The sequence below is a fragment of the Xenopus tropicalis genome, chromosome 4, assembly GCF_000004195.4.
Source record: "Xenopus tropicalis strain Nigerian chromosome 4, UCB_Xtro_10.0, whole genome shotgun sequence".
Taxonomy (NCBI): Eukaryota; Metazoa; Chordata; class Amphibia; order Anura; family Pipidae; genus Xenopus; species Xenopus tropicalis.
Window position 1 is genome coordinate 10,867,026 of NC_030680.2, and position 25,055 is coordinate 10,892,080.

The 25,055-nt window shown below is 50.0% G+C and overlaps 1 protein-coding gene across 1 annotated transcript in view; it reads right to left on the reverse strand.

The window, feature by feature from the left end:
- The window catches only part of ldlrad3 (low density lipoprotein receptor class A domain containing 3), a gene marked incomplete at its 5' end in the record, with an annotated part of 80,796 nt that extends 69,143 nt beyond the window's left edge, over nt 1-11,653 (reverse strand). Inside the window, 1 exon segment of the mRNA NM_001102860.1 lies at nt 11,277-11,653. Within this exon segment, the coding sequence (NP_001096330.1) occupies nt 11,277-11,310 (34 nt within the window).
- Between the last annotated feature and the right edge of the window lie 13,402 nt (nt 11,654-25,055).

The following is a 25,055-nucleotide window of genomic DNA, read 5'->3' on the forward strand; positions in this document are numbered from 1 at the left end:
GCTAGGGTTGCTTAGTAAAGGCTAGGGTTGCTCAGTAGAGGCTAGGGTTGCGTAGTAGAGGCTAGGGTTGCTCAGTAGAGGCTAGGGTTGCTCAGTAGAGGCTAGGGTTGCATAGTAGAGGCTAGGGTTGCTCAGTAGAGGCTAGGGTTGCTCAGAAGAGGCTAGGGTTGCTCAGTAGAGGCTAGGGTTGCTCAGTAGAGGCTAGGGTTGCTCAGGTAGGCTAGGGTTGGTCAGTAAAGGCTAGGGTTGCTGAGTAGAGGCTAGGGTTGCTCAGTAGAGGCTAGGGTTGCTCAGTAGAGGCTAGGGTTGCTCAGTAGAGGCTAGGGTTGCTCAGTTAGGCTAGGGTTGCTCAGTAGAGGCTAGGGTTGCTCAGTTAGGCTAGGGTTGCTCAGTAGAGGCTAGGGTTGCTCAGTAGAGGCTAGGGTTGCTCAGTTAGGCTAGGGTTACTTAGTAGAGGCTAGGGTTGCTCAGTTAGGCTAGGGTTGCTCAGTAGAGGCTAGGGTTGCTCAGTTAGGCTAGGGTTGCTCAGTAGAGGCTAGGGTTGCTCAGTTAGGCTAGGGTTGCTCAGTAGAGGCTAGGGTTGCTCAGTTAGGCTAGGGTTGCTCAGTTAGGCTAGGGTTACTTAGTAGAGGCTAGGGTTGCTCAGTTAGGCTAGGGTTGCTCAGTAGAGGCTAGGGTTGCTCAGTTAGGCTAGGGTTGCTCAGTAGAGGCTAGGGTTGCTCAGTTAGGCTAGGCGTTGCTCAGTTAGGCTAGGGTTGCTCAGTTAGGCTAGGGTTGCTCAGTAGAGGCTAGGGTTGCTCAGTTAGGCTAGGGTTGCTCAGTAGAGGCTAGGGTTGCTCAGTTAGGCTAGGGTTGCTCAGTAGAGGCTAGGGTTGCTCAGTTAGGCTAGGGTTGCTCAGTTAGGCTAGGGTTGCTCAGTAGAGGCTAGGGTTGCTCAGTTAGGCTAGGGTTGCTCAGTAGAGGCTAGGGTTGCTCAGTTAGGCTAGGGTTGCTCAGTTAGGCTAGGGTTACTTAGTAGAGGCTAGGGTTGCTCAGTTAGGCTAGGGTTGCTCAGTAGAGGCTAGGGTTGCTCAGTTAGGCTAGGGTTGCTCAGTAGAGGCTAGGGTTGCCAGTGCCACCTTTCTAATTTATTTTTACCGGCTAGTGGGGGGGGAACCTGTGACAAAGGCACTGATAGAGGAAGAGTTATGCAGAGGATCGGGTAAAAAAGGTATTAAAAAATATACCAGCAACTAAATTGGCAGTAAATTTGTAATAATGGCCCCAGTCTTGGCGGTGTTTTCCTGGCAACCCTAGTAGAGGCTGAATCTGCTGTAGCGCCTCAGACAGGCACGTCAGAACTGGGGGTTGAGCCAAGGTCCCAAAGTCACAGGGAGACAAATTTAAGGCAGAGCAGGGCCTCCTGTTGTTGGGCTGATGAGCCCAGTGGTACCATGTGGGAGGGAGAGAAGCAATTAAAATCCAAATGACTGTGGGGTTCGTCTGCCGAATGTTGCTCCCAAGGCAGGCGCTGTCAGCGAATGAAAATGGAGCGTTCACTCTTAAAGACACAAGTGCCTAAGGCTTCTGTCAGGTTTTTCTGGGGTGATTTCCCAGGCAACATTACCAAATATGCGGCTGTGGTCCCCCAAGACCCTTGCACTGGGCCGTATCCGGCGGCAACTCACTGGGAAGATGAGGCTTATTATATCTCACCTAGAGGCAGATCGGTACGAGTGATTGGCTGCTCCAGCCTTGCTGGGAAATAGGCCCTGACATCCCCTTACCTGCTGCCCTGCTCTCCTAAGGTCCAAAGTAAGCAGGGCCACACTAGTATATTCAGCATGGTCACATTATTGCTGCCAGCCACTAACTGCCAACCATCGGCCGCTGACGGCTCTGTAGTGCTCTGTCACTACGTCTCAAAAGGATTCAAAATATAACTTTAAAGTAGCCATACACCGGCAGATTTTAGCTGCCTATTTGCCCCCTGTATGGGCACACCTGGTGCCTAAGCCTGCCTAGGGCCAAACGACTGAATTAGCCCGATAGACCGACCTCGCCAGTTGAGCAAATCTTCCTGTGTATGGCCACCTTAAAGGCTAACACTGGCCATACACTGTCAGATCCAGTTGTTTGGGGACAGGGTCGGACTAGAGGGTGCAGGGCCCACTGGGGCTACCCAAGGTACCTCCGCCGGACGCATCCCCTGCATGGGCCCCCGCTGCGCACCCCTAACCCCCCCCCACCCGATGTTCTCCCCTGAATGCATGTATGTGAAACACATCAGATCAGAGGAGGACATCGGCAGCCAGGGGAAGCGGCAACAGGGTTGGGTCGGGGCCAATGGGGCCCACCAGTGCTGGGGCCCACCGGGATTTGTCCCTGTGTCCCAGCGGCCCAGTCCAACCATGTTTGGGGAGGTTGCCAGACTAGTATGAGATTTTCAAACTTGCCAGATGGTGGACCACATACATGGGCCAATAAGCTGGCAACTTGGTCTGAAGGAACTGAGTTGGCCCCTCTGCGACCACCTTAGATCTATCATTTCTTTAAGGCAGCCACAAATCCACAATCTGTGGCCCCTTGGCTCGACGCCTTACGTCACCCCCCCCCGCAATGTTACATTTATGGGAGGCCGTGCCCAAACGCACCCTTTTTTGCACTTTGCACACTGCCGGTATTACAGTAGATGACCCCCTTCAGACTCCATAAGCCTTTGTAGCAAACATGGCATTGGCCTTTACTGCCAGAGGGCTGCTGTACCCCCAGCGCTATACATGGGATACATCATTTGTAGCCTAATCTTTAGTTACACGGAACTGTATCCCTGTGCAAACATTAACGTGAGACCTATTGCACAAACTGAGAGATAGAAAGAATGGCCCATTGTCTGGGGCGCCCTAATCCATCACCCTGAGAAAGGAGACAGTAATCCCGGCGGCTCTGCTCTTCATTACTAATGCGGCTAACAAGCCCGAGCTCCTTCCCCAGGTAGCTGCCAGGTGGGAGGCAAGGTAGGCTCCAAGCGTGGGAATCCCCGCATCCCCAGGCAGCATCCGGTATCCGTTACAGAACTGACAAACAGTAAAGTAATTACCCAGCTGGCAGTTTTACCCTTGCTGTGCTGTCAGGAGGCGCAGGGAGTTGTACTGTATTGTAATAAGAGCTGCAGTGCCATGGGATGATCATCATTGGGCATTACTGGCACCATTTGGTTCAACTGCTGCCATCTTACCATACCAAACTTGCTAGGGGGCATTCACAAAGCCCTTGGTGCAAGAGCAACAACGGGTACTGGGTCCTGACTGTACGCTGCACCATACATCGGATTACTAATCAGGGGCAAGGTGATGATCCCTTTGCCCCTGTCATATGTCCCTTTGCGCCTGTCATATGTCCCTTTGCGCCTGTCATATGTCCCTTTGCCCCTGTCATATGTCCCTTTGCCCCTGTCATATGTCCCTTTGCCCCTGTCATATGTCCCTTTGCGCCTGTCATATGTCCCATTGTCCCTGTCATATGTCCCTTTGCCCCTGTCATATGTCCCTTTGCCCCTGTCATATGTCCCTTTGCGCCTGTCATATGTCCCATTGTCCCTGTCATATGTCCCTTTGCCCCTGTCATATGTCCCTTTGCCCCTGTCATATGTCCCTTTGCCCCTGTCATATGTCCCTTTGCCCCTGTCATATGTCCCTTTGCGCCTGTCATATGTCCCTTTGTCCCTGTCATATGTCCCTTTGCCCCTGTCATATGTCCCTTTGCCCCTGTCATATGTCCCTTTGCCCCTGTCATATGTCCCTTTGCCCCTGTCATATGTCCCTTTGCGCCTGTCATATGTCCCTTTGCACCTGTCATATGTCCCTTTGCCCCTGTCATATGTCCCTTTGCCCCTGTCATATGTCCCTTTGCACCTGTCATATGTCCCTTTGCCCCTGTCATATGTCCCTTTGCGCCTGTCATATGTCCCATTGTCCCTGTCATATGTCCCTTTGCCCCTGTCATATGTCCCTTTGCCCCTGTCATATATCCCTTTGCCCCTGTCATATGTCTCTTTGCCCCTGTCATATGTCCCTTCACCCCTGTCATGTCTCCTTGCCTGTGTTATATGTCTGTTTGGACCAGTCATATATCCCTTTGCCCCTGTCATGTGTCCCTTTACCCCTGCCATATGTTCCTTTGCCCCATCATATGTCCCTTTGCCCCTGTCATATGTCCCTTTGTACCTGTCATATGTCCCTTTGCCCCTGTCATATGTCTCTTTGCCCCTGTCATATGTCCCTTCACCCCTGTCATGTCTCCTTGCCTGTGTTATATGTCTGTTTGGACCAGTCATATATCCCTTTGCCCCTGTCATGTGTCCCTTTACCCCTGCCATATGTTCCTTTGCCCCATCATATGTCCCTTTGTCCCTGTCATGTGTTAATTTGTCCCCGTTATGTGTCCCTTTACCCTCGCCATGTGTCCCTTTCTCCCCATCATGTATCCCTTTACCCATGCCATATGTCCCTTTGCCCCATCATATGTCCCTTTATCCCCATCATGTGTCCCTTTGTCCCCGTTATGTGTTCCTTTGCCCCATCATGTGTCCCTTTGTCTCTGTTATGTGTTCCTTTGCCCCATCATGTGTCCCTTTGTCTCTGTTATGTGTCCCTTTGCCCCATCATGTGTCCCTTTGTCCCTGTTATGTGTCCCTTTGCCCCCTCATGTGTCCCTTTACCCGTGCCATATGTTCCTTTGCCCCATCATATGTCCCTTTGTCCCCATTATGTGTCCCTTTGTCCCCATTATGTGTCCCTTTGCACCGTCATGTGTCCCTTTGCCCCGTCATGTGTCCCTTTGCCCCATCATGTGTCCCTTTGCCCCATCATGTGTCCCTTTGCCCCGTCATGTGTCCCTTTGCCCCGTCATGTGTCCCTTTGTCCCCATTATGTGACCCTTGCCAGCCTCCCCCTGCCTCCCTTTCATGAATACAGTTTCAATGCCAGCCACTGTCTTTTGAATAAACCCAGACTGGGTTCTTTGTAATGTAATAAAAGGTGCTAACGTGCTACAGGTCCTAGCAACCAATCAGCAGGCAGTATATAGCGTTTAGTACATCTGATTGGTTGCTATAGGCTGCTAGGCTTGGGCCAGATTGGTGCCTTTTATTACGTGTCACGGGCCGTGTAACCAGAACATTATAGAATAAGCGGCGGGGGCTCACAAGGGAAACTTCATCGAAGGGCGAAACCCGACCCTGAATATTAATATCTCCCGATCCTTTAATGTTTGTCACATGCCCCCCATGTGTGAATGAATGATCCCAGTTCTGCTGGAAACAATTTGGCTTATTGTTGAGTTTTTAACGAGGAACTGCATTTCCAACAGTGGGACATCTCTTCCCCAGCACAGAGCAATTTGGGGGAATTAAACTTTACAGGAAAAGACCCTTTTAAACCACAATGCTCTGTTATACAGATAGCTAGAATCTCAGCCATAAAGCAGGGCAGGACTGCTGCTTACAATGGGGGGGATCAGATAGGATCTGTGCCACTGTGACAGAATGCTCTGTTATACAGATAGCTAGAATCTCAGCCATAAAGCAGGGCAGGACTGCTGCTTACAATGGGGGGATCAGATAGGATCTGTGCCACTGTGACAGAATGCTCTGTTATACAGATAGCTAGAATCTCAGCCATAAAGCAGGGCAGGACTGCTGCTTACAATGGGGGGATCAGATAGGATCTGTGCCACTGTGACAGAATGCTCTGTTATACAGATAGCTAGAATCTCAGCCATAAAGCAGGGCAGGACTGCTGCTTACAATGGGGGGGATCAGATAGGATCTGTGCCACTGTGACAGAATGCTCTGTTATACAGATAGCTAGAATCTCAGCCATAAAGCAGGGCAGGACTGCTGCTTACAATGGGGGGATCAGATAGGATCTGTGCCACTGTGACAGAATGCTCTGTTATACAGATAGCTAGAATCTCAGCCATAAAGCAGGGCAGGACTGCTGCTTACAATGGGGGGGATCAGATAGGATCTGTGCCACTGTGACAGAATGCTCTGTTATACAGATAGCTAGAATCTCAGCCATAAAGCAGGGCAGGACTGCTGCTTACAATGGGGGGGGGTCAGATAGGATCTGTGCCACTGTGACAGAATGCTCTGTTATACAGATAGCTAGAATCTCAGCCATAAAGCAGGGCAGGACTGCTGCTTACAATGGGGGGGATCAGATAGGATCTGTGCCACTGTGACAGAATGCTCTGTTATACAGATAGCTAGAATCTCAGCCATAAAGCAGGGCAGGACTGCTGCTTACAATGGGGGGATCAGATAGGATCTGTGCCACTGTGACAGAATGCTCTGTTATACAGATAGCTAGAATCTCAGCCATAAAGCAGGGCAGGACTGCTGATTTTCCTTATGTAAGTTCAAGTAAGTGACTTACTTTAAAGTGATTCACTTAAATGTAAATATGAATCAGCTGCTGCAGAACTTGAGCAGGAGACAATGAGGAATAATAAAAGGTTAAAGTAAAGACACACAGTGAATTTACAGAGTGTTACAAACGAGTCCTACAGGACACAGACAATGGTGGCAATGACTACTGGGCCCCAGTGTAAAATCTCCTTAGGAATTCATAGCCTGCCTGATTTTAGGGTGTGGGATGAAACCCATGGAGAGACCACACAAAGCCCACCAGGAAGGCACAGGCCGGGACTGAACCCAGCACTGCAGCACTGCAAGGCTATTGCCCACTGAGACACTGCAGATATATACAGCATGGCTGCTCAAAAACAGTGCAGTCAGCAGCATTAAGTAGTCACACTTGTGCCACACTCTTTATAACAAGATAAACCAATCCCAGTCTGGAAATCCAACTGCTCAATTCAGTGCCTCATGAAGCCTGAGGAACATAAGGACTGTACTTTACCAACATGGGCTCAACATTGCACCCCAGTAATACCCACGAGCTTGCCATCCTGGCCTTCCTGTATAGCTGGGCACTTCCTCTGCTCTGGCTGTGTAGCTTGGCACTGTGAGTAGGGGACATGGGATAGGGACAGCACAGATCTGCACCTTGCAGCCCACCTTCCCCAGTCCCACATAACGGTCCAGAAAACTCCCTCCCAACATGTTAATTAGTGTGTGCCACTACTTGTTTCGGGCAAAACCCTTTTTCAAGGTTCACTTGAAAAACACTAATTTGCAGCAAAGCTCTGCATTGTCAGGTGTCCTCCATTATCTTATATGATGTCTACATGTAATTAGCGCTACAACAGGAGCACAGGAGAGATGGCCTGCCTGAAGGAGGTAGCTGAACTGGAATACTGGATTTGGACAGATACTTGGGGGACATGCAACATTAATGATATTGGGGGGAACTGAGCAAAACATTGGGGTTATGTAATAAAAGGTGTTACGTTTTCTCCTGGTCTGATCAACTATAGCAACCAGTTGGCAGGTAGCATTTACTGGTCATCTGTTTAGAAGCAAACATCTTATTGGTTGTTATGAGTTATTGAACAGAGAAGTACTTCCCAAAGTTATGTGAGAGAAACTGCCCAAACCAATGGGTAGGAGAGGGAAACTGCCCAAAAACAGAGGGTAGGAGAGGGTAACTGCCCAAACACAGAGGGTAGGAGAGGGTAACTGCCCAAACACAGAGGGTAGGAGAAGGTAACTGCCCAAACACAGAGGGTAGGAGAGGGTAACTGCCCAAACACAGAGGGTAGGAGAGGGTAACTGCCCAAACACAGAGGGTAGGAGAGGGTAACTGCCCAAACCAATGGGTAGGAGAGGGGAACTGGCCAAACACAGAGGGTAGGAGAGGGTAACTGCCCAAACCAATGGGTAGGAGAGGGGAACTGGCCAAACACAGAGGGTAGGAGAGGGTAACTGCCCAAACACAGAGGGTAGGAGAGGGTAACTGCCCAAACACAGAGGGTAGGAGAGGGTAACTGCCCAAACACAGAGGGTAGGAGAGGGTAACTGCCCAAACTCAGAGGGTAGGAGAGGGTAACTGCCCAAACACAGTGGGTAGGAGAGGGTAACTGCCCAAACACAGAGGGTAGGAGAGGGTAACTGCCCAAACACAGAGGGTAGGAGAGGGTAACTGCCCAAACACAGAGGGTAGGAGAGGGTAACTGCCCAAACACAGAGGGTAGGAGAGGGTAACTGCCCAAACCAATGGGTAGGAGAGGGGAACTGGCCAAACACAGAGGGTAGGAGAGGGTAACTGCCCAAACCAATGGGTAGGAGAGGGGAACTGGCCAAACACAGAGGGTAGGAGAGGGTAACTGCCCAAACACAGAGGGTAGGAGAGGGTAACTGCCCAAACACAGAGGGTAGGAGAGGGTAACTGCCCAAACACAGAGGGTAGGAGAGGGTAACTGCCCAAACTCAGAGGGTAGGAGAGGGTAACTGCCCAAACACAGAGGGTAGGAGAGGGTAACTGCCCAAACACAGAGGGTAGGAGAGGGTAACTGCCCAAACACAGAGGGTAGGAGAGGGTAACTGCCCAAACACAGAGGGTAGGAGAGGGTAACTGCCCAAACACAGAGGGTAGGAGAGGGTAACTGCCCAAACACAGAGGGTAGGAGAGGGTAACTGCCCAAACACAGAGGGTAGGAGAGGGTAACTGCCCAAATACAGAGGGTAGGAGAGGGTAACTGCCCAAACACAGAGGGTAGGAGAGGGTAACTGCCCAAACACAGAGGGTAGGAGAGGGTAACTGCCCAAACACAGAGGGTAGGAGAGGGTAACTGCCCAAACACAGAGGGTAGGAGAGGGGAACTGCCCAAACACAGAGGGTAGGAGAGGGTAACTGCCCAAACACAGAGGGTAGGAGAGGGGAACTGCCCAAACACAGAGGGTAGGAGAGGGGAACTGCCCAAACACAAATCAAATTCAAATTCAAATTTTATTTGTCACATACACAGTCATACAATTATGATATGCAGTGAAATGCTTAGACGACTACTATTTATGACCTCAAAATTAGAATAATATAGAACAGTGCTGTCCAACTTCTGTTGTACCTAGGGCCGGAATTTTTCCAACCTACGTGGTGGAGGGCCGATAATGGAAGCCAGTTTTGACCACTCCCCCTTTTGAAACTGCACCCACTTGAAACCACACCCATGTTATCACATGACCATACCCATATTAATGGTTGTAGTACAGCAAAAACATGCCATACTCTGTCTGCCCTACCCTGCCTGTGTGCCATACTCTGCCTGTCCTACCCTGCCTGTGTGTGCCATACTCTGCCTTCCCTACCCTGCCTTTGTGTGTGCCATACTCTGCCTGCCCTACCCTGCCTGCGTGCCATACTCTGCCTGTCCTACCCTGCCTTTGTGTGTGCCATACTCTGCCTTCCCTACCCTGCCTGTGTGTGCCATACTCTGCCTTCCCTACCCTGCCTGTGTGTGCCATACTCTGCCTGTCCTACCCTGCCTTTGTGTGTGCCATACTCTGCCTGCCCTACCCTGCCTGCGTGCCATACTTTCACTGTGTGTGCCATTCTTGGCTGGTTTGTGCCATACTTGGCCTGTGTGTGCCATACTCTGCCTGCCCTACCCTGCCTGTGTGTGCCATACTCTGCCTTCCCTACCCTGCCTGTGTGTGCCATACTCTGCCTTCCCTACCCTGCCTGTGTGTGCCATACTCTGCCTGTCCTACCCTGCCTTTGTGTGTGCCATACTCTGCCTGCCCTACCCTGCCTGCGTGCCATACTCTGCCTGTCCTACCCTGCCTTTGTGTGTGCCATACTCTGCCTTCCCTACCCTGCCTGTGTGTGCCATACTCTGCCTTCCCTACCCTGCCTGAGTGTGCCATACTCTGCCTGTCCTACCCTGCCTTTGTGTGTGCCATACTCTGCCTGCCCTACCCTGCCTGCGTGCCATACTTTCACTGTGTGTGCCATTCTTGGCTGGTTTGTGCCATACTTGGCCTGTGTGTGCCATACTCTGCCTGCCCTACCCTGCCTGTGTGTGCCATACTCTGCCTTCCCTACCCTGCCTGTGTGTGCCATACTCTGCCTTCCCAACCCTGCCTGTGTGTGCCATACTCTGCTTGCCCTATGCTGCCTGTGTGTATGGCACACACAGGCAGCCTACAGTGACACAATGCTGGCACTGCTCCTACAGTCTGCACAATAACTATATATTAAAAAACTTTTTAATTGCAGTACCACCTCAGTATATGTTCTTTTTGTTGTATGCAGGGATTATTTGTGGGTTTCTACTGCTCCTGAGGTGTGAACAGGGGAACAATGGGGGTGATTACAGCCTGAGGTGTGAACACTGCAGGGGGTGAACAATACAGAGATTAAAAGGTGTGAACAACACAGGGGATTACATATTTAAACAATACAGCCTGATTACAGCCTGAATCTGAGGTGAGAACCATGCAGGGGGGCAGTTAATCTCAGTACTGATACCATTTAAATCTTACACAAGAGTAAGCCGTCAAAGCAGCCAGACAGGTGGGGGGCCACACCGAGGGGGGTTGCCAGTTGGACAGCACTGATATAGAATATAAGAAGTTAAGAATAAAAAGAATAAAATAAATGAACACAATAATGCAATCATTGAAATGTATGTAGTGCAATGTAGAACCATGGCCAAATAGTTGGCATGATAATGTGCAAGAGTTACAGTTCAACTTCGCAGTGTGCGAAAAGTGCAATGTGCAATTGTCCCACGTGTGCAAAATAAAAGAGACTTAATCCTTGACAGAAGCTCCCAATGGTCAGAGGGTAGGAGAGGGTAACTGGCCAAACATAGAGGGTAGGAGAGGGTAACTGGCCAAACATAGAGGGTAGGAGAGGGTAACTGCCCAAACACAGAGGGTAGGAGAGGGTAACTGGCCAAACACAGAGGGTAGGAGAGGGTAACTGGCCAAACACAGAGGGTAGGAGAGGGTAACTGGCCAAACACAGAGGGTAGGAGAGGGGAACTGCCCAAACACAGAGGGTAGGAGAGGGTAACTGGGCAAACAGAGGGTAGGAGAGGGTAACTGCCCAAACACAGAGCCTGTGAGTTTGGAAAATAGTACAGAACAATAAAAAAGGATGGCGGAACTGTGGGACACAGTCTTAATAAATTGGCTACCCTTGTAGCGCTTTATAAATAAAGTTATACACACACATGCATAAATGACCTGATCATTGGGTGCAGCACCCCTGCCTGTCAAACTCTCTGTAGCAGACTCTAACCTGCCCTAGCTACTTCCCCCCATGTTGTTTCCTCCAGAACCATCAGCTTGATACCCCAGAATGCCCCTCAACAGGGCTACTCACCCACGGAGCCCAGGATCAGGTACAGGAGCCACATATCCCAGCACAGCAGCTCTTGGGGACCCACGCGGGGTTGCTCGGGCAGGTACTCCAGAACCCTCAGGCTGACAGGCACTCAGGGTACGGGCACAATCCTGCTCCTGCTGGGGGTCACGGTGCAGCTTAGGGAGAGAAGCACCCATTCAAATGCAGCCACCCAGTCATCTCTGTTCTTCCTCAGGATCTCCCCTGTGAGTGTGAGCAAGAGAGTGTGAGGCAGACAGACAGACAGACAGGGGCCACTGGGACACTCACATCCTGGGCACATACTGTGCCATCCCGGGCACACACATCCTGGGCATGTAATCAGGGCAAGCACAGACACTGCTCCCGAGGCTCCATCAGGGCCTTTGTACAGGCAGCAGCAGAAGCAGAAAGGGGGGGAGGGGGAGGAGGGGGAGGAGCCGGGGCGGTACAGATAGGCAATAGGACCCAGGGAGGAGTGGTAACACTGATGGGCTGAAAAGGAAAAACACACATGACTCCAGTGCTAACCTTGTTTTTGTTTTACAGGAAGAGGAAGAGGAGAATGGAGCAGGGGGAGAAGGGGGAGAGAAGCCCGGGCCCCACATGACAGGAAGGGCTGTGTGTCCGCTACACTATAGGGCAGGGGTCCCCAACCTTTCTTACTCGGGAGCCACAGTCAAATGTAAAAAGACTTGGGGAGCAACACAAGCACCATAAAAGTTCATGGAGGAGCCAAATAAGGGCTGTGATTGGCTATTAGGAAGCCTCTATGCAGCCTATCAGCTTACAGGGGGCTTTATTTGGTAGGAAATCTTGTTTTTATTCAACCAAAACTTGCCCCCAAGTCAGGAATTCAAAAATAACTCCCTGATTTGGGGGCACTGAGAGCAACATCCAAGGGGTTGGGGAGCAACATGTTGCCCCCGAGTCACTGGCTGGGGATCAGTGCTATAGGGGCTTAAAGGGAGAAGTGATCAGCAGAGATGAAGGAGAAAAAGAAAATGTCTACAACCCAGCACAGCTATGGGCACCACTATGGGCACAGTTATGGGTACTGCTATGAACACAGCTATGGGCACCACTATGGGCACAGCTATGGGTACTGCTATGAGCACAGCTATGGGTACTGCTATGAGCACAGCTATGGGTACAGCTATGGGCACCACTATGGGCACAGCTATGGGTACTGCTATGAGCACAGCTATGGGTACAGCTATGGGCACAGCTATGGGTACTGCTATGAGCACAGCTATGGGCACAGCTATGGGTACTGCTATGAGCACAGCTATGGGTACTGCTATGGGCACAGCTATGGGCACCGCTATGAGCACAGCTATGGGTACTGCTATGAGCACAGCTATGGGTACTGCTATGAGCACAGCTATGGGTACTGCTATGAGCACCGCTATGGGCACAGCTATGGGCACCGCTATGAGCACAGCTATGGGTACAGCTATGAGCACAGCTATGGGTACTGCTATGAGCACAGCTATGGGTACTGCTATGAGCACAGCTATGGGCACCGCTATGGGTACAGCTATGGGCACAGCTATGGGTACAGCTATGGGCACAGCTATGGATACTGCTATGAGCACAGCTATGGGTACTGCTATGAGCACAGCTATGGGTACTGCTATGAGCACAGCTATGGGCACCGCTATGGCACCACTATGGGCACAAACTGGTTTCAGAGAGGCCCTTGCACCCATGCATAGACCCATTGTGCCAACGCACCCCTCCAACCGGCGCTGATAGACCCTGTGCAAGAACACTCACTGACACAAGGGATCCCTGGAACTGGGCCCATGGCTTGTGCCAAGGGAATGGGGATCTAATGGCACCAACTGGAAGTAATTCCAATTGAAACGTAGGGGGAAAGGGGCGCACCACAACTTTTTACCAAAATGGACACTAATTTTTATTTAAAAATTTACCAAAACAATTAATTTATGTCTAAAAATTGCACTTTGATCAGGCTTTACTCAGTGAGCCTTAGGGAGGCCATACACAGGCCAACCGGGCATGTTAAGGGTCGGACTGGGCCGGCGGGACACGGGGTGGGGCCTCACTGTCCCAGAAGCATCTTCCCTTCCCCACTGGCCCCCCTCCCCTGATCATGCCTAGGTAAGTATGAACTATGCACACTGGGACAGTGGGGTTGGCAGTGGCCGGGCCTTGGGGGCCCCCGCACACCCCATGCTCTCTTCCGACTAGCCTATCCAATCCCGGTTGACTAGTAACCAGAAGAAGCTGGGAGCATACCCTCAACTCTTTCACTCCTTATGCCCAGGGCCCAACCACGCTTTCATACCCATGGGCTGCTGAGGGGATTTGGGAGTTACAGTTCTACTAAAACTGAAAGATCACAGGTTGGCACTGGTGGGCTGCTGAGGGGATCTGGGAGTTACAGTTCTACTAAAACTGAAAGATCACAGGTTGGTTCTGGTAGGATCTTTCTGTGTAATATCCCCCTTTCCGCCATTGCTGTTGTCCTATATTCTTATGCCTTGGAATATACTATACTGCTCCTTCAAGCAAGGGTATGGCCCCTTCTGTTTGGCCCATAGGCCAATCCACTGGAGTATGGGTCGACCGGGGTTTCAAGCAGATCCCAGATTGGTCCAGCCCTGTTATCTAACCGGGTAGGGCTTTGTCCCAGCCCTGTACCATGTATGGAGCAACACAAGCCATTACAATAGCTGCTGACAGTTCACACCCCAGTAATGTGTCTAAAAATACTCTATAGAACAAACAATAGAACAACAAAGCACAGAACCTTCTCTATGTACCTGGGAACTGCTCAATACAAGAGCACCCTGTCAGTCTGCAAATCCGACGGAAACTGCCCATCCTATGATACCTCCTTATAGATAATGTGCTTGTTGGAAAGGAACCCACAAGTACAGTGGTTTTGTTTGTGCTGTCTCTGCTAAGCTTTCTTTTTTTCCGCCATCACCAGTCAGGAGTAGTTGCTGGAAGGGATATTTCATATCAATGTTTTGGTTGGTGGAAAGGGTAAAAAGACATTCACTAAAGGTTTAGGGGCAGAGCCCCCTTAGTTTGTTTCCAGGCTACTGGTACTGCTGTGTCAGCCATTTATCACCCTAATTAACCTTCCTGCTGGGGGTTCAGGAGTATCCAGGGCATCAAATAGGCATTCCCTTGCATCTCACCCTAACTTCCTCCCCCGCAGTCTGGGAAACACTGCTTTATGGCAATTAAGGAATGAATAAACGAGGCAGCATGAAGAGACTAGTCTGGTCTAGCACAGAATGTTATGGAGGTGCACACATAAGGAGCTGCCGGATTAACTCTTTCCAAAATCCCCCCCAAAAAAAGTACAGGCGTGGGATCTAGTCAGGAACGTCTAGGAGGTGTTTTTGTTTTTTAGATAAAGGGTCTTTTCTGTAATTTAGAGCACCATACCCTATGGCTGCAAAAAAAATGTAACCGTTGAAAAGTCCAATAGGAATGTGTGGATTTACACGGCTTAGATGGCATCATGTACAAAGTGCTTTCTTCTTACACAGAGATTGTGGGTGTTTCCTGCTTCTCTGGTTTCACCAGAGTCTTTGCAGCAATGTCATTTTCCAAGGATGTCAGCTGAAAATTGTCACTGCTCGGTGTCGCCAGATGCTCCACCTAGTGGCTGAATGCAGAATCTTTTAATACATTTTTACTTGTAGCAAAACCAGGACAATTATAAAGTTGTCCAAACATGTAACGATCCACAAGGGTTTGAATTTAGTGTGTGAGGCCCACCGGGTTTGCTACCCTAGGGGCAAGCCCCACCCCCCTAAGTGCACCTTATACTTACTTTTGCTGTGATTGGGGGAGAGACAGGGGAGAGCAAGCAGGGATTGGGTCTAGGTCGGCGGGGACCACTGGGTTTTTTCATGGTGTTCTGCTGGCCCAGTCTGACTGATATGTCTTCTTTAATGTGGGTAATATCAGGCCAAACCAATTGACCAATAGATACTCGGCAGGTTTTGCCAGCCAGATATAGGCCAGGCAGGCTTGTCTGCGGGCCCCCATACATGGGCCAGTAGGCTAATGTAATAAAAGAATTCCATAGCAACCAATCAGCTATTGCCATTTACTAGGCAACTGCTTGAAGAAAATAACCTTGTTGCTATGGGTTACTAGACCTGGGCAAAATGTTTGTGCCTTTAATTGTATTTGTGTTAAGTGCTCCACTTCTACAAGCTCAGCAACGGTGTAATGCGTGCCGCACAGCAGGGCCCAAATAAATTACCCTCTGCGCCACATCAGGCCGGAACCGCCGCCACATTGACTATTCCTCGTTTTATTTGTCTCAGCTTAATTTATGGTCTGTTTCCTTTCCTCCCATCTCGCCAATCCCAGCAGAGCAGCTCTAGCTATCTATCCCCCACCATGAGCTACAGAATGAGGCCTTTGGGGGGCGATGGAATAAAAAGAGTGCACGCCGGATCGATATAGGAACAAGCGCGCAGATGGCTGTTCCTCCCTCCGGTGCCTATTAATATAAATAACCAGCCCATGAATCCTGGCAAGTACAACTGGTCGCTTTTAGGCAGAACCGGGGGTGCAGGGATCAGTCTATTAACCCTCTCAGCGCTGGTGGCAGGGGAGCCGCTATGGCCCCATTTATCAGAAATGGATTTTTAATGAATGCACTTTGCAAAGTTGCTTCATGTTTTTAAATATTTGGGCGTTGTTTCCCTTTCCCAAAAGGATACATTGGCGCCAGTTATTATCCCAAAATCCCCATTATATTGAGACAGGAATGTATCAGTTTTATATGCAGTTATGCTTGTTTATTACAGGAACTTCAAAATATGTAACCAATCCACAGGCGGCCGGAACATCCCCCCCCGTGATACTGGCGACCGATACCAGCGCCAAATATTTTGCTATTTTCTTCATTTCCTGTGTTGTTTGTTCAAAGAAAGATATTCAATTCCCCGAGCCCAGGAGCAGAGAGATGGGCCGCTGCCTGTGGGAAGCTCAGTGTCACAGGGAGGAAGGATCCAGTGTCTGCTTTCAGCTAATGATAGGGCTGATGTGCGGCCCGGGGCGAGCCAAGCGCTGATCCAATTACCTGCTGCCTGTGTCTGTCTCCTTCCTACACCCGCTCAGGAGTCTCATCTGTGTGCAACACTAACCCGGCTGTACTTAGTCATGTTACCTTGCTATCCCACAGCCCAGTCCCTTCCCAGAGGCTATTATCCCACTGCTACTATAGGCACCATCTCTCCCTACTATACCTGCTATCCCACAGCCCCAGTCCCTTCCCAGAGGCTATTATCCCCCCACTGCTACTATAGGCACCATCTCTCCCTACTATACCTGCTATCCCACAGCCCCAGTCCCTTCCCAGAGGCTATTATCCCCCACTGCTACTATAGGCACCATCTCTCCCTACTATACCTGAGGCTATTATCCCCCCACTGCTACTATAGGCACCATCTCTCCCTACTATACCTGCTATCCCACAGCCCAATCCCTTCCCAGAGGCTATTATCCCCCCACTGCTACTATAGGCACCATCTCTCCCTACTATACCTGCTATCCCACAGCCCCAGTCCCTTCCCAGAGGCTATTATCCCCCCACTGCTACTATAGGCACCATCTCTCCCTACTATACCTGCTATCCCACAGCCACAGTCCCTTCCCAGAGGCTATTATCCCCCCACTGCTACTATAGGCACCATCTCTCCCTACTATACCTGCTATCCCACAGCCCCAGTCCCTTCCCAGAGGCTATTATCCCCCCACTGCTACTATAGGCACCATCTCTCCCTACTATACCTGCTATCCCACAGCCCCAGTCCCTTCCCAGAGGCTATTATCCCCCCACTGCTACTATAGGCACCATCTCTCCCTACTATACCTGCTATCCCACCGCCCCAGTCCCTTCCCAGAGGCTATTATCCCCCACTGCTACTATAGGCACCATCTCTCCCTACTATACCTGCTATCCCACAGCCCAATCCCTTCCCAGAGGCTATTATCCCCCCACTGCTACTATAGGCACCATCTCTCCCTACTATACCTGCTATCCCACAGCCCAATCCCTTCCCAGAGGCTATTATCCCACTGCTACTATAGGCACCATCTCTCCCTACTATACCTGCTATCCCACAGCCCCAGTCCCTTCCCAGAGGCTATTATCCCCCCACTGCTACTATAGGCACCATCTCTCCCTACTATACCTGCTATCCCACCGCCCCAGTCCCTTCCCAGAGGCTATTATCCCCCACTGCTACTATAGGCACCATCTCTCCCTACTATACCTGCTATCCCACAGCCCAATCCCTTCCCAGAGGCTATTATCCCCCACTGCTACTATAGGCACCATCTCTCCCTACTATACCTGCTATCCCACAGCCCCAATCCCTTCCCAGAGGCTATTATCCCCCCACTGCTACTATAGGCACCATCTCTCCCCTACTATACCTGCTATCCACAGCCCCAGTCCCTTCCCAGAGGCTATTATCCCCCCACTGCTACTATAGGCACCATCTCTCCCTACTATACCTGCTATCCCACAGCCCCAGTCCCTTCCCAGAGGCTATTATCCCCCAACTGCTACTATAGGCACCATCTCTCCCTACTATACCTGCTATCCCACAGCCCAGTCCCTTCCCAGAGGCTATTATCCCCCCCACTGCTACTATAGGCACCATCTCTCCCTACTATACCTGCTATCCCACAGCCCCAATCCCTTCCCAGAGGCTATTATCCCCCACTGCTACTATAGGCACCATCTCTCCCTACTATACCTGCTATCCCACAGCCCCAGTCCCTTCCCAGAGGCTATTATCCCCCACTGCTACTATAGGCACCATCTTCTCCCTACTATACCTGCTATCCCACAGCCCCAGTCCCTTCCCAGAGGCTATTATCCCCCCACTGCTACTATAGGCACCATCTCTCCCTACTATACCTGCTATCCCACAGCCCCAGTCCCTTCCCAGAGGCTATTATCCCCCACTGCTACTATAGGCACCATCTCTCCCTACTATACCTGCTATCCCACAGCCCCAGTCCCTTCCCAGAGGCTATTATCCCCCACTGCTACTATAGGCACCATCTCTCCCTACTATACCTGCTATCCCACAGCCCCAGTCCCTTCCCAGAGGCTATTATCCCCCCACTGCTACTATAGGCACCATCTCTCCCTACTATACCTGCTATCCCACAGCCCCAGTCCCTTCCCAGAGGCTATTATCCCCCACTGCTACTATAGGCACCATCTCTCCCTACTATACCTGCTATCCCACAGCCCCAGTCCCTTCCCAGAGGCTATTATCCCACTGCTACTATAGGCACCATCTCTCCCTACTATACCTGCTATCCCACAGCCCCAGTCCCTTCCCAGAGGCTATTACCCCCCACTGCTACTATAGGCACCATCTCTCCCTACTATACCTGCTATCCCACAGCCCCAGTCCCTTCCCAGAGGCTATTATCCCCCCACTGCTACTATAGGCACCATCTCTCCCTACTATACCTGCTATCCCACAGCCCCAGTCCCTTCCCAGAGGCTATTATCCCCCCACTGCTACTATAGGCACCATCTCTCCCTACTATACCTGCTATCCCACAGCCACAGTCCCTTCCCAGAGGCTATTATCCCCCCACTGCTACTATAGGCACCATCTCTCCCTACTATACCTGCTATCCCACAGCCCCAGTCCCTTCCCAGAGGCTATTATCCCCCCACTGCTACTATAGGCACCATCTCTCCCTACTATACCTGCTATCTCACAGCCACAGTCCCTTCCCAGAGGCCTTCATGTAATTTTGAACTTTCTGGATAATGGGTTTCCAGATAATGGATCTCATACCATAGTACGTGGGTGGGAACAGCCACTACATCTGCAGGTTTTTCTGGCAGGATTCCTGGCCTGGGTCCCGGGAGGAGGGAGTTGCTGTTGGTATTAAGGCACCAAGCTGCCCAGAGGGAGCAGAAGGAAATTAACCCTTTGGATCTGGGGTCCGAAATGTTTGATGTGAGTTCATGTGAGGACACATACACACTGGCATCCTGGCACTGACTTGCCTGGGTACAGAGGTTCCCTAGGAATACCAACCAAGCTCCACAGAGAGAAATATTTCTAGACTTTTGCTTTAATATGCCCCAACTATGCCTGTAGTATATGCAGGGGTTACAGGGGGTACTGCAGTCAGGGGCTCCCATGGCAGAGGGGGGCCTGGAAATGGCAAACAGTGATTCACAGGTTGGAACCCTATGGGGGGAGGGCCCTGCTAGCTTAGAGTTTAGAGGCTCCATTAAAGCACTGGAATTCTGCAATAAGGTAGTGAATGAGGCCTCTACAGAGTTTATGTTTACAATAGTTGGATAGGATATCCCATTCATGCAGACTGAACTGTGCCCCCTAGTGGTGCGATACAGCAGTACAATGAGAAGTGGGGTCTGAATGCTAAAGTTCCTCTCTAAACCCACCCCCAAGCCCTGCTCACAGTTTCTCTCTTCGCTGGTCATGTTTGGGTTAATTAGAGGTAGGTCTGTGCTGCTGAAATGATCCCCTCACTTAACAGATATATCCTAGAGATTCTTTGGATGTTACCCGACACCCCATCCTGCACATGAGACACTCAGACTGTTTTTTATTTGGGGTAAATTGACACCATTGCCCCAGTTATCTGCCAACACGGCTGCTGGGTGTTATCCTGATAGCTCTTTTGTCCACTCAGGACTGATACGGACTCCTTTAAAGGGACACTACCCTCAAACTGTCCTGCTTATGAGTGTACTACAGGCTAATACTTATGCTATTATAGTATAATGGTATCTCTCTGTACAGGCTATGAGCAAACTTAGGGGGCTGTTCCTGCTGAATTGTGCTTAGTACAGGGGAATCCCTATGTGCCATAGTTTTATGGTATCTCTCTGTACAGGCTATGAGCAAACTTAGGGGGCTGTTCCTGCTGAATTGTGCTTAGTACAGGGGAATCCCTATGTGCCATAGTTTTATGGTATCTCTCTGTACAGGCTATGAGCAAACTTAGGGGGCTGTTCCTGCTGAATTGTGCTTAGTACAGGGGAATCCCTATGTGCCATAGTTTTATGGTATCTCTCTGTACAGGCTATGAGCAAACTTAGGGGGCTGTTCCTGCTGAATTGTGCTTAGTACAGGGGAATCCCTATGTGCCATAGTTTTATGGTATCTCTCTGTATAGGCTATGAGCAAACTTAGGGGGCTGTTCCTGCTGAATTGTGCTTAGTACAGGGGAATCCCTATGCTGCCATAGTTTTATGGTATCTCTCTGTACAGGCTATGAGCAAACTTAGGGGGCTGTTCCTGCTGAATTGTGCTTAGTACAGGGGAATCCCTATGCTGCCATAGTTTTATGGTATCTCTCTGTACAGGCTATGAGCAAACTTAGGGGGCTGTTCCTGCTGAATTGTGCTTAGTACAGGGGAATCCCTATGTGCCATAGTTTTATGGTATCTCTCTGTACAGGCTATGAGCAAACTTAGGGGGCTGTTCCTGCTGAATTGTGCTTAGTACAGGGGAATCCCTATGTGCCATAGTTTTATGGTATCTCTCTGTACAGGCTATGAGCAAACTTAGGGGGCTGTTCCTGCTGAATTGTGCTTAGTACAGGGGAATCCCTATGTGCCATAGTTTTATGGTATCTCTCTGTACAGGCTATGAGCAAACTTAGGGGGCTGTTCCTGCTGAATTGTGCTTAGTACAGGGGAATCCCTATGTGCCATAGTTTTATGGTATCTCTCTGTACAGGCTATGGGCAAACTTAGGGGGCTGTTCCTGCTGAATTGTGCTTAGTACAGGGGAATCCCTATGTGCCATAGTTTTATGGTATCTCTCTGTACAGGCTATGAGCAAACTTTGAAGTTGTGATTAAATTGTGATTACCTGCAACTTTGCAACAAACTGACCTTCAAAAAAAGGGCTCCCAGCATTCCCTGCTTTGGGTCCAGGAAGCTTTCCTGCTTAGGGCACATCCAATATTTCCCTGTTTTTTTCTGACCCCCTTTTTTTTTTCTTCAACTGACCCTTTCACAATATCGGCTTTGCTGCTGGTTCCCACGAGTGGGGTGGTCCTTTAAAAATAGGGTGACATTCCATGGAAAACAGGAAAAAAAATTTGTAAGTGCACATCCAAGAATGAGGCCTCTCTGATATTCTATGAACTTAAGCAAAATGGAATAGGAAAATACAATTAAAAAAGAAACCCCCATATTGTGCCATTGCTCTGTTATACCCCAAACCCTGCCCTTTCATTAGAGATATGAGGCAGTACTTGCCCTTTACTAATACAAGTGTCTGTGCACTGTTGGTTCCCCCCTCCCAGAATCTCTGATCCGCAAACACAAAGCAAATCATCACTCAGCCCCCCAGCTGCCCAGCACTGAGTGACAGGGGGGCATATTATCAGGGGAAGCAGATAATTGCTCTTTCAAGGGGGGGGGGGGGGGGGGGGTAGGAATGCAAGGGAAGATGTGGCTCATTAGTTGCATAAAAATAACTCCTGTATTTTCTCCTAATGGCGGGTAGGGTTACACTGTTATGGGCAGGAATGGGGCACCCCGACACCTGGGGAATGGAATGTTTAATGCCTGTATGGATAAATACAATGTAATGATGCTTTAGCCACAATACTTAAGGTCCCCATACACGGGCATTGTAGCTGCAGATATGGGTCCCTTAGACCAATTCGGCAGCTAATCGGCCTGTGTATGGGCACTACCGACGGGCCTGCCCGACCGATATCTGGCCTGAAATCAGCCAGATCTCGATCGGGCAGGTTAGAAAATCTAGTTGGATCGGCTCGTTGATGTGGTCCCCGGACCGGCTTTGCCTATACCCGTCGTTATAATTTGATCGAATTAGCCTGGATTCTCCCGATATTGCCCACCCGTAGGTGGGGATATCGGGAGAAGATCCGCTCGCTTGGCGACATTGCCAAGCAAGCGGATCTTAAGGTGTATGGGCACCTTAACTCCTACCTATTCCCTGGGCAATTCTGCTGCAACTCCCATCACCCTGTAGTAGGGGGGAGTGGAAATATGTAATGAATCATGGCTGGAGGGTTATAACTGGACATCTAGTAAATAAGGCTTGCATTTTTTAGATTTGATATATTAAAGGGGAAGTTAATATTTAAACAAACTGTTGACATGACAGCTTAGAAAGTGTTTAATATTAGAGATATTTATTTCCACCCTTAGCCATTTACCAAAATCCACCTGTGATGTACATACTTCCCCCCCTACCCCCTTCAGTCTGGTCGAGCCAAAGGCTACTGGGGGGGGGGGTGTAGCTGGGTTGCCATGCAACAACAGGTTGGACATTCCTGATATAAGTCATTGGGGAAATACCATGGTGGTCAGTTAACCCTATCCCTCCAGTTTAGAGTGCAAGTTAATTGGAGCCCCGGGCGCCCGGCTAATCTGCAGACAGGTGCTCGGCCTCTGTCACTGATACAGGGGGCCCCACAGAGCCGGCCCCTTGGGCTACTGCCTGCCAGTTCATATTTTCAGGAATGTGTGCGATCCTGCAAGTCTGGGCCCTTAATCCTGCAGCCGAGCTCGGGGCCAACTCAATTGAGTATATTGTTTCTGGGGGAAATTCCATAGGGTCTGGGCCACAGGTGCCCTCCGACTACAGGAAGGCATATGCTAGCCAGTTTATGTACAGCCTATGGCAGATATGGGCAGACCACACCCCCTTAGCTTAACCCCGCCCCCATCAGTGTGATAAATGTAAAAAAAAAATGAACTTTTTTGAAAAGCAGCTTTAATTGATACGCAGTTTTCAGAGCAAAAAGGAAGACAAGAACCCAAAAGCAACACATAATTAACAAATAAATGCTTCAGAGACATAACGAGGGGGTTATGGGGCCCCACTGGCCCCCACTACAGGGCTGTGTGCCTCCCAAGCTGAACCCCAGTACAGTTGCACCTCCTGCCCTGTGAGTGTACTTACCTTATATGTAACTCGGGGTTCTCTAGGCACAGGAACTAATCAGCATTTAGCTTTTACTGGTCTAGCCCAGTTAAAATAATGAAAGCAGGCACCTGATTGGTAGGTATTGGTTACTGGTCTAATGCAGATGGAATAATACAACATCTGATTAGTGTAGGATAATGGGCAGATAAATAGTTACACTATTACACAATATCTGGAATGGAATGCCCCGATGTAGGCTGAGACCCCCCTCCTTGAGCTCCCACACTGGTTTGGGGCACCCATGGCTTAATAATCATTTAACAGTTATATTAAAACATTGCCATAGTGCCGGGAATATTTAGGGCAGAAAATAAGTATTTATAAGTTTTTCAAAGGATGCTGGGATTTGTAGTCAGCAGTTTGCAGTAGTTGCCTAAGCCCAGCCCTAATGACATATAATCGAGGTCTCTGCAAACATGAGCGACCCAAGACTCATTTTTTCTATTGTCGGACTTTCCTTACAATATGGCATCCCATCCCTAATAGGAAAACTGTTAATTATCATCCATGCTCCACAGCCAATTAGGGAGGTAAAGTGCTAATTATGCACAATCACACAAGCTGTAAAACACCTGTTACCGAAAGTAATCATTTCTATTTATATAAAGAAGGTCACCATTCCTCCCGTCACATGGGGGCATCCTAGGACATCCCAGATATGTCTGCGGCTTTCAGCTCTGCTGTTTGACTGAAGGCCAGTTAGGGGGGGATTTGGGGTGAGTGCTTATTTGTGCCCTGGGTACCCCTGGAACTATAGCAGGGTGACTGTTACCCCAATGTTTCTATATATCTGTAACCTTGTTATGGGCTAAGGGGGCCCAGCCTGAAGGCCAGTTAGGGGGGGATTTGGGGTGAGTGCTTATTTGTGCCCTGGGTACCCCTGGAACTATAGTGGGGTGACTGTTACCCCAATGTTTCCATACATCAGTAACCTTGTTATGGGCTAAGGGGGCCCAGCCTGAAGGCCAGTAAGGGGGGGATTTGGGGTGAGTGCTTATTTGTGCCCTGGGTACCCCTGGAAATATAGCAGGGTGACTGTTACCCCAATGTTTCTATATATCTGTAACCTTGTTATGGGCTAGGGGGCCCAGCCTGAAGGCCAGTTAGGGGGGATTTGGGGTGAGTGCTTATTTGTGCCCTGGGTACCCCTGGAACTATAGCAGGGTGACTGTTACCCCAATGTTTCCATATATCAGTAACCTTGTTATGGGCTAAGGGGGCCCAGCCTGAAGGCCAGTTAGGGGGGGGATTTGGGGTGAGTGCTTATTTGTGCCCTGGGTACCCCTGGAACTATAGCGGGGTGACTGTTACCCCCAATGTTTCTATATATCTGTAACCTTGTTATGGGCTAAGGGGGCCCAGCCTGAAGGCCAGTTAGGGGGGATTTGGGGTGAGGGCTTATATGTGCCCTAGGTACCCTTGGAACTATAGTGAGGTGACTGTTACCCCAATGTTTCTATATATCTGTAACCTTGTTATGGGCTAAGGGGGCCCAGCCTGAAGGCCAGTTAGGGGGGGATTTGGGGTGAGTGCTTATTTGTGCCCTAGGTACCCTTGGAACTATAGTGGGGTGACTGTTACCCCAATGTTTCTATATATCTGTAACCTTGTTATGGGCTAAGGGGGCCCAGCCTGAAGGCCAGTTAGGGGGGATTTGGGGTGAGTGCTTATTTGTGCCCTAGGTACCCTTGGAACTATAGCAGGGTGACTGTTACCCCATTGTAGTGTGCACCCAGTTTGCCACCCAAGCACTGATTGAAATGGGAAGTGCTGTGAGATCCTTCAA